A 16,391-nucleotide genomic window follows, 5' to 3' on the forward strand; every position below is an offset into this window, starting at 1 on the left:
TTGGCGCAATTACAATGATACCTATGAAGAAGAGGTTTTATTTCGTATTTTGGAAAATCCAAATTTGAGTACTCGATAGTTAAGTGCGGCAACAAGGATGCCAATCGTCTATCTACAGAATTTTAAAGAAAGACAATCTCCGTACAGATCACTATATTCCTGTCCAAAATTTATTACCTCAAGATTTACCAGCCCACCTACAATTTGCTAAATTTCCAAAATAAACAAACCGAAAGCCAAGATTTTCTTAATAACAACCTTTAAACCAATGAGGCGGCGTTCACTAATCGAGGTATTTTTAATTTGAAAAACAATCATTTATGGGAATCCGAAAATCCACATGTTCCAAGGAAAAGACATTTTTAACATGAATTCAAGGTAAACATTTGGTGTGGTGTGATATCTTTTTTTTTATTGATCCTTTTGAACTCCCTCCTAATCTGAATGGACCTCTCTATTTGAACTTTCATGACCAAAATTTAAACGTACTCCCTGAAGATACACCACTAGCCATAAAACGAGACCTGTGGTTTATGTAGGATGGGGCGCCACTACATTTTTCTCTGCCAGTGGCCAGTACTTGAATAAACATTTTCCTCATCGCTGGATTGGCCGTGGAGGTGAATTTGTTTGGCCACCGAGAAGTCCAGATTTAAATCCTCTGAACTTCTTAATATGGTCACAAATGAAGGAACTGGTTTACAAAGAAAAAGTTTCATCGAGGAGGTGCGACAAAAAAATTCAAGAAGCCGTGAATGCTATTAAAACTAATCGACACATTTTCTTTAATGTCCAAAGATCTTCAGGAAACCGCAAAGTGTACTGAGATGGAGGGCGGATATTTTGACCATTTACTCTGAAGTTTTCTTTTATTACTGTTATTGATTATTATTGTTATTTGCTGTTATTGTTGTTTCTATCACGCACACTTGTAATTTAAAAGAATAAACATTTTATAAAAGCAAAACACATTCACCTTTTAAAATGCAAAAAACTCAAAAACCGATAAAGTTAGAGTACCTTTTAACTCACCATAGTTCATTAGACAAAAAAAATTTTCTGATTTACTGAAGTAATAAGGAATAACGCAAATTCAGAATCAATTCGTAAATTTCTTACCAAAAAACATAAAACTACCAATTTTCGAGTTGATTCTGCTAAAAATTCCAAAATTATTGAGAAATTTCAAATTGAAATTCCAATTTTGATCTCATAAATCTGCAATATTTGTATAAGGCATGTTAAGCTCAATCATCATATTTTGGTGTGGTATCTTCAGTTTAGAGATTGCCCATTCTTAATGAATTACCCTGTATAGTAGGAAGTAGTTCTCAATGTTATGAACTGGAGTTTTATTTAACACGGCGTATATTTCCGTCACATTTCATATTAATGTATTTCAACTTAATACTAACTCAAATAGATCAAGTTTGGTCGTGAGTATCGTGACGACAAAAGAACTCATATACTTATTCATTTGTCCCAGGATATAGGTACCTTCCTAAATTCTAGATTTTCCAAAAATATATATGACACTCATCGGAAACCCGGACTTTGGGTACTACTATTACAAGGCAGTTGATTAACAATTACAACGCGTAGTGAATGTAGGTAGCATAGTTTAATAGTGACATAAAAATGGCCAACGGTATATGTTAACAACATTTTGAGTATACATGTTACATAAGACGGATGACACCCAACTTACATGCTAATAGAAACATTACACGCCTTATCGTGCATGCTAACGAGTAGATTATCGTTCTCATAGGTCCGTTAAAAGACAAAAAAACGGAGGATTTTTACATTTTCGCAATCTTCGCATCTTCCGGACACTAGCCAATACTCTAAGGGGGTATTATTTGCCTAGAAACTAAAGTGTATGTTTTAATCCCAAAAAAGGACACCCACAGGGTTCACTGCTGTCATTTATAAAAAGGAACTAATAGCAAATGTATAGTTTTTTGCAATAAATACAGTTTTCGAACACCAAACCCATATTCTTAAGAGCATATTATATGTCCAGGTACTAAAGTGTATTAAATTTAATCCAGTGAGTGATGTTGAACAAATACCCAAGTGATTTGAAAAACTTTAATCTTCGGGTATATTTAATAGCTAGGGATTTGAATTAACACTTTAGTCATTGGAAAAGATTACTAAAGCAGCATTTTATTCCAGGACTTGCAAAAGCAAGATAAGATTTTTAATAAAATATCTTGTATACAAAACACGTTCTTAAGGCTGTTGGCAGCTTTCACATTTTTAGATGCAATAAACACGCTTTCCACACACTGGCCAATATATGCCTAGGGGCTAAAGTGTATATTTTAATATCAAGAATGAAGTAAACAGCACTTTATCTCTCTGGTACATCACATTCCGTGTGACATAAACATTACCTCTGGTGTACTACGAGGATCCCTACTTGGACCGCTCATGTTTTAGGTTTATACGTCTGATATTCTTAAATCCATTATGAACTGCAAGATCCATGTTTCACTAATGGTGCTCAGATTTATGTAGATCACGTTTAATTCTTTTTAGTAACAGAAACCGTATCAACTTTTTACAAAAAAAATATAGTAATTGTAAATAATGTACGCTTACATCTAACAAAAATTTAATGTGTTACAGATTGCAAACACATGATGTGTAGGTGATGGATATTTTTAATAAAATATTTTGTGCAGAAAGCAAACTGATACTTTCATTTCGTTTTTTAAGTTGCCTACACTCGCAAAAAAAAACAAAACTAATGGACAAACTAATAAGTGTATAGTTTTTGGCAATAAATGCACTTCCCCGAGTGTAGTCAATATATTTGAGACGATATTATAGGGTTTTTTTGCGACTGAATATTGGTGGATATCTGTCTTGTCGTTACTACTTCTATCTCTTTTGATCTTAGTTGTCATATGATTTAAATTTCTTCACTCACTCATACTACAAATACTACAAAAGACGACTTCACTCGCTAACAAAAGCCTTATAGTCCAGGCGGTAGAGCATTCGAGGCGTTTGTATTTGAAGTCATCTATTCTGTTGTACAGAAAAACCCCAAATATTATGTAGAATAAGAATTCGAGTTTGCCTATTCCAAAAAACCTTTGCTAAATTCAGGGGAACAACAAACAAACAAAAAGAACGAATGTAAGCCCTAAATAAAAAAAGACATTCTTTATTTTTTGTTTATTTGACGATTTTCTATAAAGTTGCAATACTGCGAATGAAAAAAGTTGAATTGTAAAAATAGGTATTTTTAATATTGATCATGGTTTATTATGACAACAAGTATCTCTAAAAAATTGCGTGCCCTTTCTAAACCTTCATTTAAACCCACGGTACGCGATACATTTTTTGAAATTTTCTTAATTAACAATCCTGTCAATCGAAAACCTAGCGATCGGTCGTTGCAATATTTTTAGGGTAGAATCGACATATGTTTTACTATTTGTTGACAAAGTTTCATCAATATTTATAAATATTTACTTATATTAAAAATTGCTCCAAATATACATATGATTTTCTACCATTTTTCGCCCATTGTTAATGCAAAATTCAACTTTTTTGATTCGCAGTTGTTGTAACTTTATAGAAAATCGTCAAATAAACAAACAATAAAGAATGACTTTTTCTATTTAGGGCTTACTTTCAATGATACAGGGAAAAATATGTCGAAAAACGGGTCATTTTTGTTCTTTTTGTATGGTTGATGTTCCCCTGAATTTAGCAATAGTTTTTTGGGATAGGCAAATTCGGATTCTTATTCTACATAATATTTGGGATTATTCTGTACAACAACATAGGTGACTTCAAACATAAATGCCAAAGCCTACTTTTTAATACTAATAGTGAAATTGATCATTCGTGGGACTAAAAAGCACGTATCATCTGGTGTATTCCGAGGGTTGAACAATCATCCAAGGGATCAAAAATAACTTTAGCCAGTTGATATAACGAGCGTTCAAATAAAAACGTGGTCGAAGTTGGCTCTAACACATTGGACGTAGGGACTGAGTAGCTTATAGCGACCAACTTAACCTCATTTCTCAACGAGCTGTATAGCAGCTGTCAGTTTCAATAACGTTAATGACTATATAACTTTATTTTAAAGAATAATCGTGATAACAATAACAAACAATTAAAGGAGAACAAACGCAAATCTTTTTTTAACACTGTGTGGCAGGTACCGACTGATACTCCCACCATTTGTGATAAAACACGTACAGAAGTTCTTGGTGCATTTTCCATTATTTGTTGGACATTTTCTTTTAATTCTTCAGTCCGCTTTTTAGGTCGGCCGCTTCCTTCTTTTCTTGTTACACTGCCCGTTTCACGAAAAACATTAACACAACGCTGAACTGCACTTTGAAAAATTTTGTACTCAACAACGCCGGGAAATTGATTTTGAAATTCTATGAAACATTCCTCAATAGAATATTTCCATATTCCATCAATCTTGCGTCCATTTCTAAAGTAGGACTCTATGATAAACACTTTTTGTTCTTGAGAAAACACCATTTTAAACGCTTTTTAAAACGAAAATATTCAAATTGATAGCGGCGATATAGCGCTTTGACAGATGACGTTTAAGTTCATTTGCTATACGCTACGCCCTACGTCCAAATTTTCAGAACCAACTTGACCACGTTTTTATTTGAACGCTCGTTATTATTTACCAAGGGATTAAACTGTATTTTCAAACCCAAAAATATCAAAGGTAAATGTAATCCTCAGGAAATTATTAGGACTAATGGACGTTAGTCCTTGAAAATAAAGACTAGAGTACTTTCGTTCACAAATATCAAAAAAGATAACTAGATATTGTTAATAAAAATATATTGTACACCAAACTAATCGATATTTTCGCTTCGTTCTTTTAGCTGTTGGCAGCTTTCACTGCTGTCACTTATAAAAAAACTAATAGACGTAGTCTATTATTATTGTGCCAGCTGTACTATATAGCACATTCAAGCGAAGTAAAAGTGTAATTTCTAAGTGACTTGATTAATTTTAAGATTACAGAGAGTGGGCTTGTAAGAAGTAAATGAGAAACTTGTTAATGATTTAGTAATTATATATCTGCAAAGCGTTACACGCTTTTTGTCAACAAATTTAGACAAATGACTACCAATTTATCAAAGCTGGCCAAGTTTCTGTACGAACATGTTACCGTAGAGACGTTTCTATTGATATATTTTGATTGTGGTACTTTTATTACATGACAGTTGGATTTCACTTTCTATTTAAACTATTTCATGTATCAAAATGTTGAAAAACATATACAAAAAGCATATTACGAGCAGATACAGACCGCTATCAATTTGTAAGTTGCAAAAATAGTCGATTTAGAGAAATTTTTCAAATAAAAGAAGTATTGCCACAAGTTGCTTCAGAATTGCAACTGGACCGGTCAAATGCTATTCACCTTATAAAAATAATAAACAAATGAAAGATTATATACGCAATGCTAATAATCAATTATATTTTGCAAAAAAACTCTGGATCTGGATCTGAAAATCATTATCTAAGCTCATCTCGAATCTGTTCCAGTCTACAAAAACGACGATGCGCCGTCCGTTTAAGTAACAATTATACTAAAAAAAACCTCGTCAAACAGAGCATCAAACCTCTAATCTGTTCTTTGTCGGGAGGATAACAATTAGGTGTGTAGTATACAATTTCACACAGTTCTATTACGGTGGTTTTACCGACCAGTACAAGTGGAACAAACGACTCTAATCACCGTTAGTTTACGAGAAATTAATGGGTCGCTTTGTCGGGAGTTCTACATTACAGGCCATGTCGCAGAAGAGAACAAATCGGAAACAATAGGATCGTTTTCCTTTGTCATAATTTTTTTTCAGAAGATTTGGGTAAAATATTACGCACACGTTTCATTCTTTTTAATTTTTCATTCATTTTACATGAACAAAGGAGTACCAAATTTCACTCCGAGTTACCATGTCGTATGTTTGCAGAAGTTGGCGTTTTAAAGCTATCTTTCTAGCAATTGTAAAAACAAATATAGACCACCATTGCGACATCGTCGAATGATTTCGCAGCATGATACCTCCAGGCATCATTCTGCTAACATCCACCTGATCTCCTGATCTTACTCCATCAGATTTCCATTCCTCCGCTCTATATCGTACAACCTATGAAGAATTTCGTTTAATGACGACGTCGTGCTTCAAAAGTGGCTTGAGTTCTTTACATCCAAAATACACTATTTCTTCAGGTGTGGACTATAAAAACCATCAGATCATTGGGAGGAATTACAAACAATGGAGGAGAATAATATCCTTGACTGAATCGTGTATTTATATAAAAGGAATAAATTTCGAATTTACAAGAAACGTTAAGCACTTGCAGTATTCAACATATGTATACGGAATATAACTCGCCTATTTAAAGTGATATTGTCCAACTTGTAGTCATAAACTAGCACACGACACCTGGAACAATATGACACTACATTGCACTTGACCACATTTACAAGCAATTTGTTAATAAGGCACCCCAAATTAATAAGATTTAGATTTTGCTGCAAATTATAACAATCAGTGTATGATTCAATCTTCGAAACGATCTTAGCATCATCATCATCATAAATTAAAACGTTTACATCCGGGCCAGCAGCAATATCGTTAATAAATAAAATAAACAATAAGGGACCAAGAGTAGATCCCTGCGGGACACCTGACTTCTTTGGGTATTTCGTAGACTATAATGAATTGTTTATAATGTCATGATTTCATTCATCACATTTAGTTATAAACAATTGAATTTAAACAAAAAATTACATGAAAAGTCTTATTAACGTGTTGTTCTGTCACCTTCACTCATGACATACTTTCTTGCTGTTATTTATCAGCAAAATTTTATACGTTTTGTACAGAATATCATCCTATACATGCTACTTAATTTTTTTGCCTCGAGTTGTGAAACATCCTGTATAGCGACCCTAAAGATCGTAGTTAGCATAGTATTTTATATTTATATTACATTATACATAAAATCTTAACAATGTCATAAAAGTTCCAAAGGGAAGGAAACGAATGAACACTAATAGTTCCAAGTATGTTCAGGCCTGGAAGGAAGAACGCTTTAGAAAATAAAGGATCATAATCAGCTATTATTGCGCTGTAACCGTCTCGTCTGTAACGTGATATCCTAAACTACGAACTACTGACCTACACACGCATATTAACCAAGGAAACTATGATGTACAACTATATAACAGCTGAAATATTATTAATAATGTTAATTTATAATATTTTGTCTAATCATCTCAACCTGCATTGCTCGATTGACTACTAATTACTTTATACTATAAGGAAATTGATTTAATGTTGGGCAACTATATTTTTTTTTATAAAATCATAACTAAGGTCGACGGATAGCAGTTTTGAATATAATCATTAATTTGATCAACATTCACTTTGTCAAGTCAAATATTCATTAGTGCTACGTTTCGTTTATAATAAATAAATATACAGGGATGGCCAGAAGTACGGAATAAAATTCATATCTTTTGAATGAGTTAATTTTTTTTTAAACGCCGAAACACGTTACCTGATTTTCATTTTTTCCCATCTTTCGGTTATATAATAATTAATTTTTCTTCAACCCCCTAACCCCAGCTACCCCTACTTTTTTTTCAAATGGGAACATAAGGCATGAGGGGGCTCGTTGAAAAGCTTATAGAAAACCGAATCCAGCCATACCAAATAAACAAGTTTTATTTTTTCAATAACAAGTTTTTTTTCATTTAGAAATTGAAACAACTAGATAATTTACAAAAATAAACTCCAATAATCCAGGGGTGTTTAGTCGGGGGATCTTGGCGGCCATTCAACTGTACCCCGTCTACCAATCCAGCGATTTGGAAACATCCAAGTATACATTAATACCAAAATGTGGGGGAGCGCCATCTTGTTGGAACCAAATTCTTTCATTCGGTATATCTGGATCAATTTCATGAGGGAAAATCACAGCTAGAGCAGGTATCAGGTCAAATGTTAGGAAATCCAGGTAGCGTGCGGCAGTAAGATTTTCTTCAAAAAAGAATGGGCCCAAGATTCTGTTGTTGATGATACCTGCCCATACATTAACTTTTTATGGATGCTACGTATGCGATTCGCATGTCCAGTGTGGATTTTCCTGGGACCAAAAGCAATAGCTGTACCTGTTAACCATTCCATTTAAATAAAACGTAGCTTCATCCGAAAAAAGTACGTCTCGTTGAAAACCATTATTGTCGTCACACCGTCTCAAGACATACCTTATAGGGGTTGTATTTCTCTTGTTTCAGAGACAATCGAATTGCAGTTCGAGAAGCATCGTGATTGCGGGCCAATGAATCAGTTGAAGTATGAGGATATTCAACAAGTTCTAATGCAATGTCTAATTTCTTTTCTTCATTCAAAGCACGTGCCCGTCCAGTTTTGGGCAAAGTCTGTACTGTACCGTGTTCCCCAAATTTGTGAAATATTTTACTAACTGTCCCTTGCGAGATTTGGACAATACCATTGCAATTCAGTAAATAACTTGATTTTGACACAATAGTAACGTTTCGAACTCCAATTTACAAATAAAGCGAAAAATTAACCAGAAAGCCTGGCAATCTTTTTTGAGTTAGCAGTGATAGGTACAATTTCAAATTCTTTATATTATTCTGTGAAAATTCATGGAGGATAACACTGAAGATAATTAAATTTTATTTAGGTGTATTTTAAGTAGGTGTTTTATACAACCCTAAAAACCTTGCTATTGAAAAAATAAAACTTGTTTATTTGGCATGGCTGGATTCGGTTTTCTATAAGCTTTTCAACGAGCCCCCTCATGCCTTATGTTTCCATTTGAAAAAAAAAGTAGGGGTAGCTGGGGGTTAGGGGGTTGAAGAAAAATTAATTATTATATAACCGAAAGATGGGAAAAAATGAAAATCAGTTAACGTGTTTCGGCGTTTTAAAAAAAATTAACTCATTCAAAAGATATGAATTTTATTCCGTACTTTTGGCCATCCCTGTATAATTAAACAGCATTTGTCACCTTCCAAGAAGTTTTTCGAGCAAACAAAACCATGAAGGGTAAATTAAAGAACTTGTAAAACATCTAAAGAAAGAATGTTATCTATGTTTTGTAGCAGTATTAATTTGGATATTTTTTTGTGAAAAATTGTATTTTCTGATGAATTTAGAAAAATACCAAGGTTATTATATATATTAATTATATAAATATACAAATATTTGCAGTGTTTAGCTCAATCTTTAAGAAGAATACCTCTGCAACTTTAACAATAAGTAATCTATTGCAGCTGTTACGTAAATATAATAGTAGATTTTTCCGCCTTCTCCAAATTTTGTAAGTAGGTAGCATTGTTCTACTCGATGCTTGTTAACACATAAAAGTGGTGAGAAATTAAATAATAAAAAATAATACGTAACAGGAGTTTTTATGTAAGGAATATTTAGAAATGTTCTCAATTCTATGTATATTTAATTCATTGAATCACAAACAAGTCTGAAGAATAAATTTTAATGAGCTATGTATTTAGAAAATTAAAAAATATACAAATAAGAGAACAAAAACGGTAATAAAGTTAATAAGCGTTGGGAGATATCTAAATAACATTTTTTTTTAAATTTTGAATACATTTTCCTTCCCTGTTTCCCACGATTGACTCTAGTTAGATCTAGTTACCTAAGTTGTTTCTAATAATTACCACTTTCTTCTCGTTGTAATTCAATATTTTCCGTTAAATTGGAATATCCGTCACATTTCTAGAGTTACTGTAAATTTCCTACATTTACGTAGGCAGTGGCGTGCTATCTACGAGTCAAATGAACATTCTACAAAGTCGATAATTGATGCTGAACATTTTTTAGATTGAAGAGTGGAAGAAACGACTTCTCCGAATAAGAAAATTTTTCTAAAAGTCTGATTAAATTAGTCAAACAATGTTCTTTGATAACAAAAATTTAAGTATCCAAAAGATATATAATCTAATTGACCCTGAAGAATTTCGAAAAATTTTAGAAAGGCCTAAACATATGCAATTTTTTTATTTTTAAAATGAATTACAATAATGCAAAATGAACATTTAAAATTTGTTCAGGTTTCGTGATAGTATAACGCCACTGTACGCACGTTAGCCTCATTCTAATGCATAATATAATTCTAAAAATATTTTAACTATTATGGAAGTCGAACATTGAACTGAAACGAGGCCATGCAAATCGATATTTGGTCACAGATTTTCATGAAAACAAGGTAGTTACCAAATATTTTGATTAATATTTGAATACCCACATTTTTTAAGTATTGACTCAATATCGAGTAATTACAGAAAACTTTCTTTTATTTTAATCAATGTATTATTTTCATGTGGTGCCTAATATATAATATATAATTCCCAACCAGTTGCAATTAGTAAATATATATTAATAAAAATGAAAACAAGTATGTAATGTATAGTTTTACACAAATATACATATTTGTGGAATTTTGTATGAGATATTTTACTATAATTAAATATACGCAAAATGGATAAAGTTAAAAATTTGAAAACTACATATCCGATATGGCAAATTTTGGAAAAGAACAGAAGTACCTAATTTGACAAAAATAATTTGATGAGATTTTGTATCTTTCTATATTGCAAAATAAATTATTCCTACTACTTTAACATTTTATTCTAGAATGGCCGACTCATGAGTTGTTAGTATTTATATTACCAAAATATAATAATTTTATCTTGAAAAGATTGTTAAATATATAGATTTTTATGGAATTTAACATAAATTTCAACATATTGTCTGAAGACATTTATTTGTGACATAATTTTGTTTTTTTTCCTTATTTATTTGGTATTTTGCCAATTAATGAAATAAATAAATCCTTGCCCCAAAACCAAAAAATATCACACTGAAAAAGCAGACAAATACAAAATACAAAAAATATGTGGTGCACATTAAAAAGTCGTTAACGTTTTGAAAATCTATCTGATTTCATCTTCTAAACTTATAATGACTTTTCGTTTTTAATTATTAAAAAAATAATACCTAATTACCAACGTCTTAAAGTAAGTAGGTACGCGATATTTAGTGTATTTTGTATTTGTTTGTTTTCTTTAATGTGAGATTTCGGTTAGGAAAAACTATTATCACAAAAATAACCCAATAAATAAGGAAACAAAAAACAAAAAATTTCAACCATGAATAGGTCACATTTGTAATATGATACGTATAATTCACTGCAATAAGTGCCTGTACCAGTCCGCATTTTATTCGTTGTAATCTGCCGTAGTTGAAAATTGTAGAGTACTATAGCTTAGAATTGTCTTTATTCACTAAACCATAAATAGTTTAGCATTAAATGTTTAAAATCTCTATCTGTTAAAGAAAATATTGTTTCATCATCATCATGAACCATCTAAATTGAATTAATCGAGATTTGATTTTTTGATTACAGTTATCCGGAAATTACGAGGAAAAAAAAATTAAGGTGACTTTATTTATCAAAATATTGGTACGTAAGCTCCTAAGACACTTTTTTTTAAAAACCCAATTTCAATTCCGTTACTTATCGTTTTCATTCATTTTTGGATTTTTTTCAATTTAACAATCTTTTTCAAATTTGATACACTTGTAATAAACTACACCTACGAAAATATCTAAAGACTTAAAGGGTTTAAAATGAGTCTTATTGGCAAAGAAATTAATCGTAACTTTTTATTTTTTATTTTTCAAAAGAATTAAAAGCTTCAGTTTAAAGACCAATAAGAAAGCCATATAAGGAGGCTACTAAGTTGAAAAAATTTGCCGTTTAGTTAAAATTCCAGTACGTGTTTATTATTAAATTTCAGTGTTTTTTTTTAAAGAATTATAAGTAACCACAATCTAGTAAAATTTAATATTTACAGTTATAAATTGTCTTTTATGATCAAATATTACCTTATTTATAGTGTATGTGTATACTGCAAAAATTGGTAAATTTAATGCTTTCTCTTTCACGGTTCTTTTAAACATTAATTGGGTTTTTTATCCACAACGGTTCATATTATTATCGATTTAGAACAAGAAGATATTTTTGTAAAATAATTTAATGATCTTTAAGTTGCAAATGTTATGAACGATTTCTTTTCCGCTGAGGGCTATTTGAAATTAAATATACAAAGTTTTCGAAAAAAGTCATAGGAACTTATAACTTATACCATTTCTTTTATGAGTATAATTGCTCGTAGTTTCCGGAAACCCTGTATTTTTTTAATTTTCGACATGAAGGCTTTAAGTTGTTGAAACATACACAAACACTCTGTATATTACAGCATCCTCGAAGTCGTTGACACTAAATGAGTCACAGATCCCCATCACATCAAATTTCTCTCATCACTAATTACAATGCCGATTGGACGTCTTTATTTACTAACATTATTAAGAAAGACTCATCTCTTGCAGGTGAAAGCGGCCAACACCAGAAGCCGCAGTGAAAACCCAGCAGCTCGAACGATGTGAGAACTGAAATATCAGTTTTTGCATAAGCGGTAATTGTTGTTAATGCAATTTGATTCCCAAGACCCGAAGAACTGGAGCAATTGTCGCAAGACGCGGTGTGACTACTGAGTGACCCTACCTTAATACGTGCTGACTTTTCGGTGCTGTTAGGCAATTTTAAAAGACGTGGTTGAGTTTGAAATCAGTGCAGTTGGAGTTATCAATGTACTTAAATTAAGTGAACGCCTGGAAAATGACTATCTCCATGGAGCACAAGAACCAGAGGAAGAACTCCTGGGAATCAGGGAAGGTGAGTTTTTGATTTCTCTCAGCAAGATGCTTGTTGGTTATACAAATCTAAAACAACTGGTCTACAGACAAAAACAAGTTACATGAACAAATTACTTATTCTATTCAATTCAATAATCTGAATATATTAAAATTGATCATATTCATTCTGCTTAAAGGTAATACAGGGTGATTATACTTTAAAATAGGAAATTATGAATTGATAAGTTAAGATAATTGACTCAGGAGGTTCAGTTTTATAATTTTCTGATGTTGTCAAGAATCTATAAACGAATGTCAAAAGAGGTCTTTTAATTGGTAGAATATTAATTTTAATTTCGTAGTAGTTAGTGGTAGTGTTCAAAATCCAGCAAATACGTATCCTGTTATTTTTCTTTGGAAATATGAACTAACTCTTTTTTTCTGGAGAAGGAGATCCTTCGTATTTTGATGAACAAATTATCTATTTGACAAACTGAATTCGTTTACGGACTTAAACCCGTTACTTTTCTAAGAGAGCCCTTAAAAATTAAGTTTATAGTAACAAGCTCAAGATGAATGAATGTAAATAAATCAAGACAAATTACTGCTGCTACTACTACTACTACCTATTATTATTTTATTGAATTATTTACTATTTATACCTATGTTAGTTCAGGTTTCTTAATAAAAATCTCCACGTATATACATATAGATAATTTCAAATATTAATGCATTTTCATTGATGTACCAAATTAAATTCAAATCCGTCTATAATTCTTGAGATGTAAGGTAAGGATTTTTTCAAAATTTTAACCGTTTTAGTTAGAAAATAAATTAATGGGTTTACAACTCAACCAACATACGGAAATGAAAGAAAAGAAAATGAGGACATTGACCTTGTACTTACAAATCCCCATGCAATGCGATTTATGCGCAGTATCAATTGCAATGCTTATATATATATCAAGCATTTAAGCAGCCAAGTTCAGTGACCTTACCACTCTAATGTATTGTATGATATACAATTTAATTAATGTCAGGTGGATGATTTTTTCGGTGCATAAACGTCAACAAGACTCAAAACGCAAAATTACATTAGAAACTTTGTAATATAATATTTTTCAGATTAAACACAAGATTGGCTTCAGTTTTCATTTCATAGTTATTAATGATTATTTAATGCAGATTGATTAAAACTAAAACAAAAAAGGAAATACTTTTCCACAAGACATTTCCAAATTAATTAAAATGGAATATTGTACTTGGTGTATTAAAATTGTTCGAAATGTCACACACATTTCAATACACTTTGTCAAAATTAAAATGCAAAAAAACAAAAATTGTAAGGTAAGGACATAAAAGTTTACAGAGAATAGCGCATGTAATTTTCAGTAAAGAATTATTTCCTATAATTTTAGAATTTAAAATAAATCACTCTTTATCTTATTGACATGTGTAGTTCAAGATTCTCCAAAATAATTCAAAATACTTACTATACAGGGTGAATGTAATAAAATGTCAAATGTAAAACAATGGTGTACCTTATACTTACAAAATATATAAACGATAACGAATATGCAGTTAAAATTTTATGTTAATTTTCTAAGAATTACTGGAATTTTTAAGTACCAGTAACCAAATTTATGTTTTTCGAGTAAAGACTCTTCATGTCATTGATGGCTATATGAACATGAACCTTATAATTTTTGTTTCGAAGACATATATTCCTTTTAAATATATATAACTTCAATTATTCAAAATAAAATACCAAAAATGTGGTGAAAAAACGATTTTATGTATGGCATTGAAAATTTTTGAAACAATTCGCGTATTCATTTTTCGTCTGTTCGTCCTTATTTAAATTTAACATTTGATTTTAAAATGTCAAATTTTAAAAATCAAGGATGTAAATACTTACATAATATACATATAAAAAATGTTATATTATTAATGTTTCATTTTAATATGTTACATTATATACAGGGTATCCCAGAAAGGATGGAATGTAATGTAAGGAAATGGCATAGAGGGTGTTATTTTCTTTTTTTTTAATCCTCTCCTTTTTTACTATCCCATAACTTTTATTCGCACCTATACCAAATCTGCGTTCATATAAAATTCTGCTTATTTTTATGCATAGAAACACTGCTTGAAATATAAAAACGAAATTCCCCAACACCATACAGGATGATTCAGACATAATCTTATTAATTTTTACTTCGTAACATATTTTATGATGGGGAAGCGAAACAGTAGATTTCCTCAGAACGTGTTGAATTTTGCAATTGGTTTTAAAATCAAAGCGCAGCGAATTCCAACTTTATTAACAAAGTGCTATGGACAGATGAATGTTTTTTTAGAGTTTTTTTTATGTATTAAAAATACTAAATTGTAATCTAACATTCGAAAACAATTATTATCGTTATGCATTTATTTTTAATAACAAATAATATAATTAATACTTTTTAATATTGAAAATGTGAAATAATATCTAATTTCATTCACGTGTCTAGGTAAAAAGATCTATTTTTTCCTTATCGGTCACTACGGATTAAAAATGCAGTAAAATCTAGGTTAAAGACCGAATAAGGTAGGTAGGTCAAGATTTACTCTGGATAAACCTTTGTAGATCAGCGGTCAGGAACGGTTCGAAAAAAGGTTTAAATAATGATCTGAAAATATTTTTTCAGCGTAAATATGCATTTTATTTTTTTTTATCGCGTATTCGTATTCAACTCATTTTCCCATATCTTCCTATAAAATTAATGACATTATTACTGAATCACCCTGTATACCTTGAGCATATTCAATGCCGAAAAAATAACACTTGTCAATTTCTTACATATTATAGTAATATACTGAAACAAGTAAAGACGCTTACCAACCAAGAAAGAAGCCTAGCTCAATCCGTTGAAAAGTTATCTAAAAAAATGTCGGCGTCGACTTCGTCGTACCAGTAAATTGATCAAAATTAATTTATTTTGATGCCAGAAGGCTGTGGTTCAACGGTGTCTCAAGTTTTCTGGGACATTCTGTATATGTATCAAGACCTCCTTTTTAAAAGATTATACTAAAAAATAAAAATATTGCATTCATTCCTGCAAAAAAAAATTGAGAAAATCATAGAATTTGCTAAGAGGGTCAACATTTCTAAAAAATTGTTTATTATTTATGCTTCATTCAGGTAAAGTCGTAACCTTTCATGATTTATGAAATTTAGGTATTTCAAAATTTCTCCGACTCATTGAAAAACTGCAATAACTAAAAACCGTTTTATGAAACAGTAGCGTTCGTCACGACGACCATTGTGCGAATTTTGAAAGAAAAAAAATTAATTATCCACAATTGAACAACAGTGCTTCAATTGACAGTTCTCTCCGGTGCTTTTTTGCCGACGCCGCAGATAACCCATCTCTAAACCGCGCACTAGATCGAGAATCTAGTTTACGCAATTTCAACATTTACTCCAGTCGAGACGTTATACAAAAATGTGTCGCAACCAAATTGTCGGCTGTTACGATAAATTTACCGTAGCGTTAAATGGTGGTATATTTTACGAATGAACCACTCTGCCAGTGCTGTAGACGTAAGGAAGCAAGAAGGAAGTCTACTTTTAAA

General features: G+C 31.2%; 1 protein-coding gene across 2 annotated transcripts in view; it reads left to right on the forward strand.

Annotated features, from left to right (window-relative positions):
• The window catches only part of LOC108904294 (atrial natriuretic peptide-converting enzyme), a 90,368-nt gene that overhangs the window by 8,742 nt on the left and 65,235 nt on the right, over window positions 1-16,391 (forward strand). For both annotated transcript variants that reach the window (XM_023454003.1, XM_018706789.2), the window contains exon 2: window positions 12,468-12,813. In XM_023454003.1, the coding sequence (XP_023309771.1) occupies window positions 12,757-12,813 (57 nt within the window). In that variant the 5' untranslated portion in view covers window positions 12,468-12,756. The remainder of the gene's footprint in view (window positions 1-12,467; window positions 12,814-16,391) is intronic.

This window comes from Anoplophora glabripennis, unplaced genomic scaffold (assembly GCF_000390285.2).
Source record: "Anoplophora glabripennis isolate ALB-LARVAE unplaced genomic scaffold, Agla_2.0 scaffold145, whole genome shotgun sequence".
In the NCBI taxonomy this organism is placed as follows: Eukaryota; Metazoa; Arthropoda; class Insecta; order Coleoptera; family Cerambycidae; genus Anoplophora; species Anoplophora glabripennis.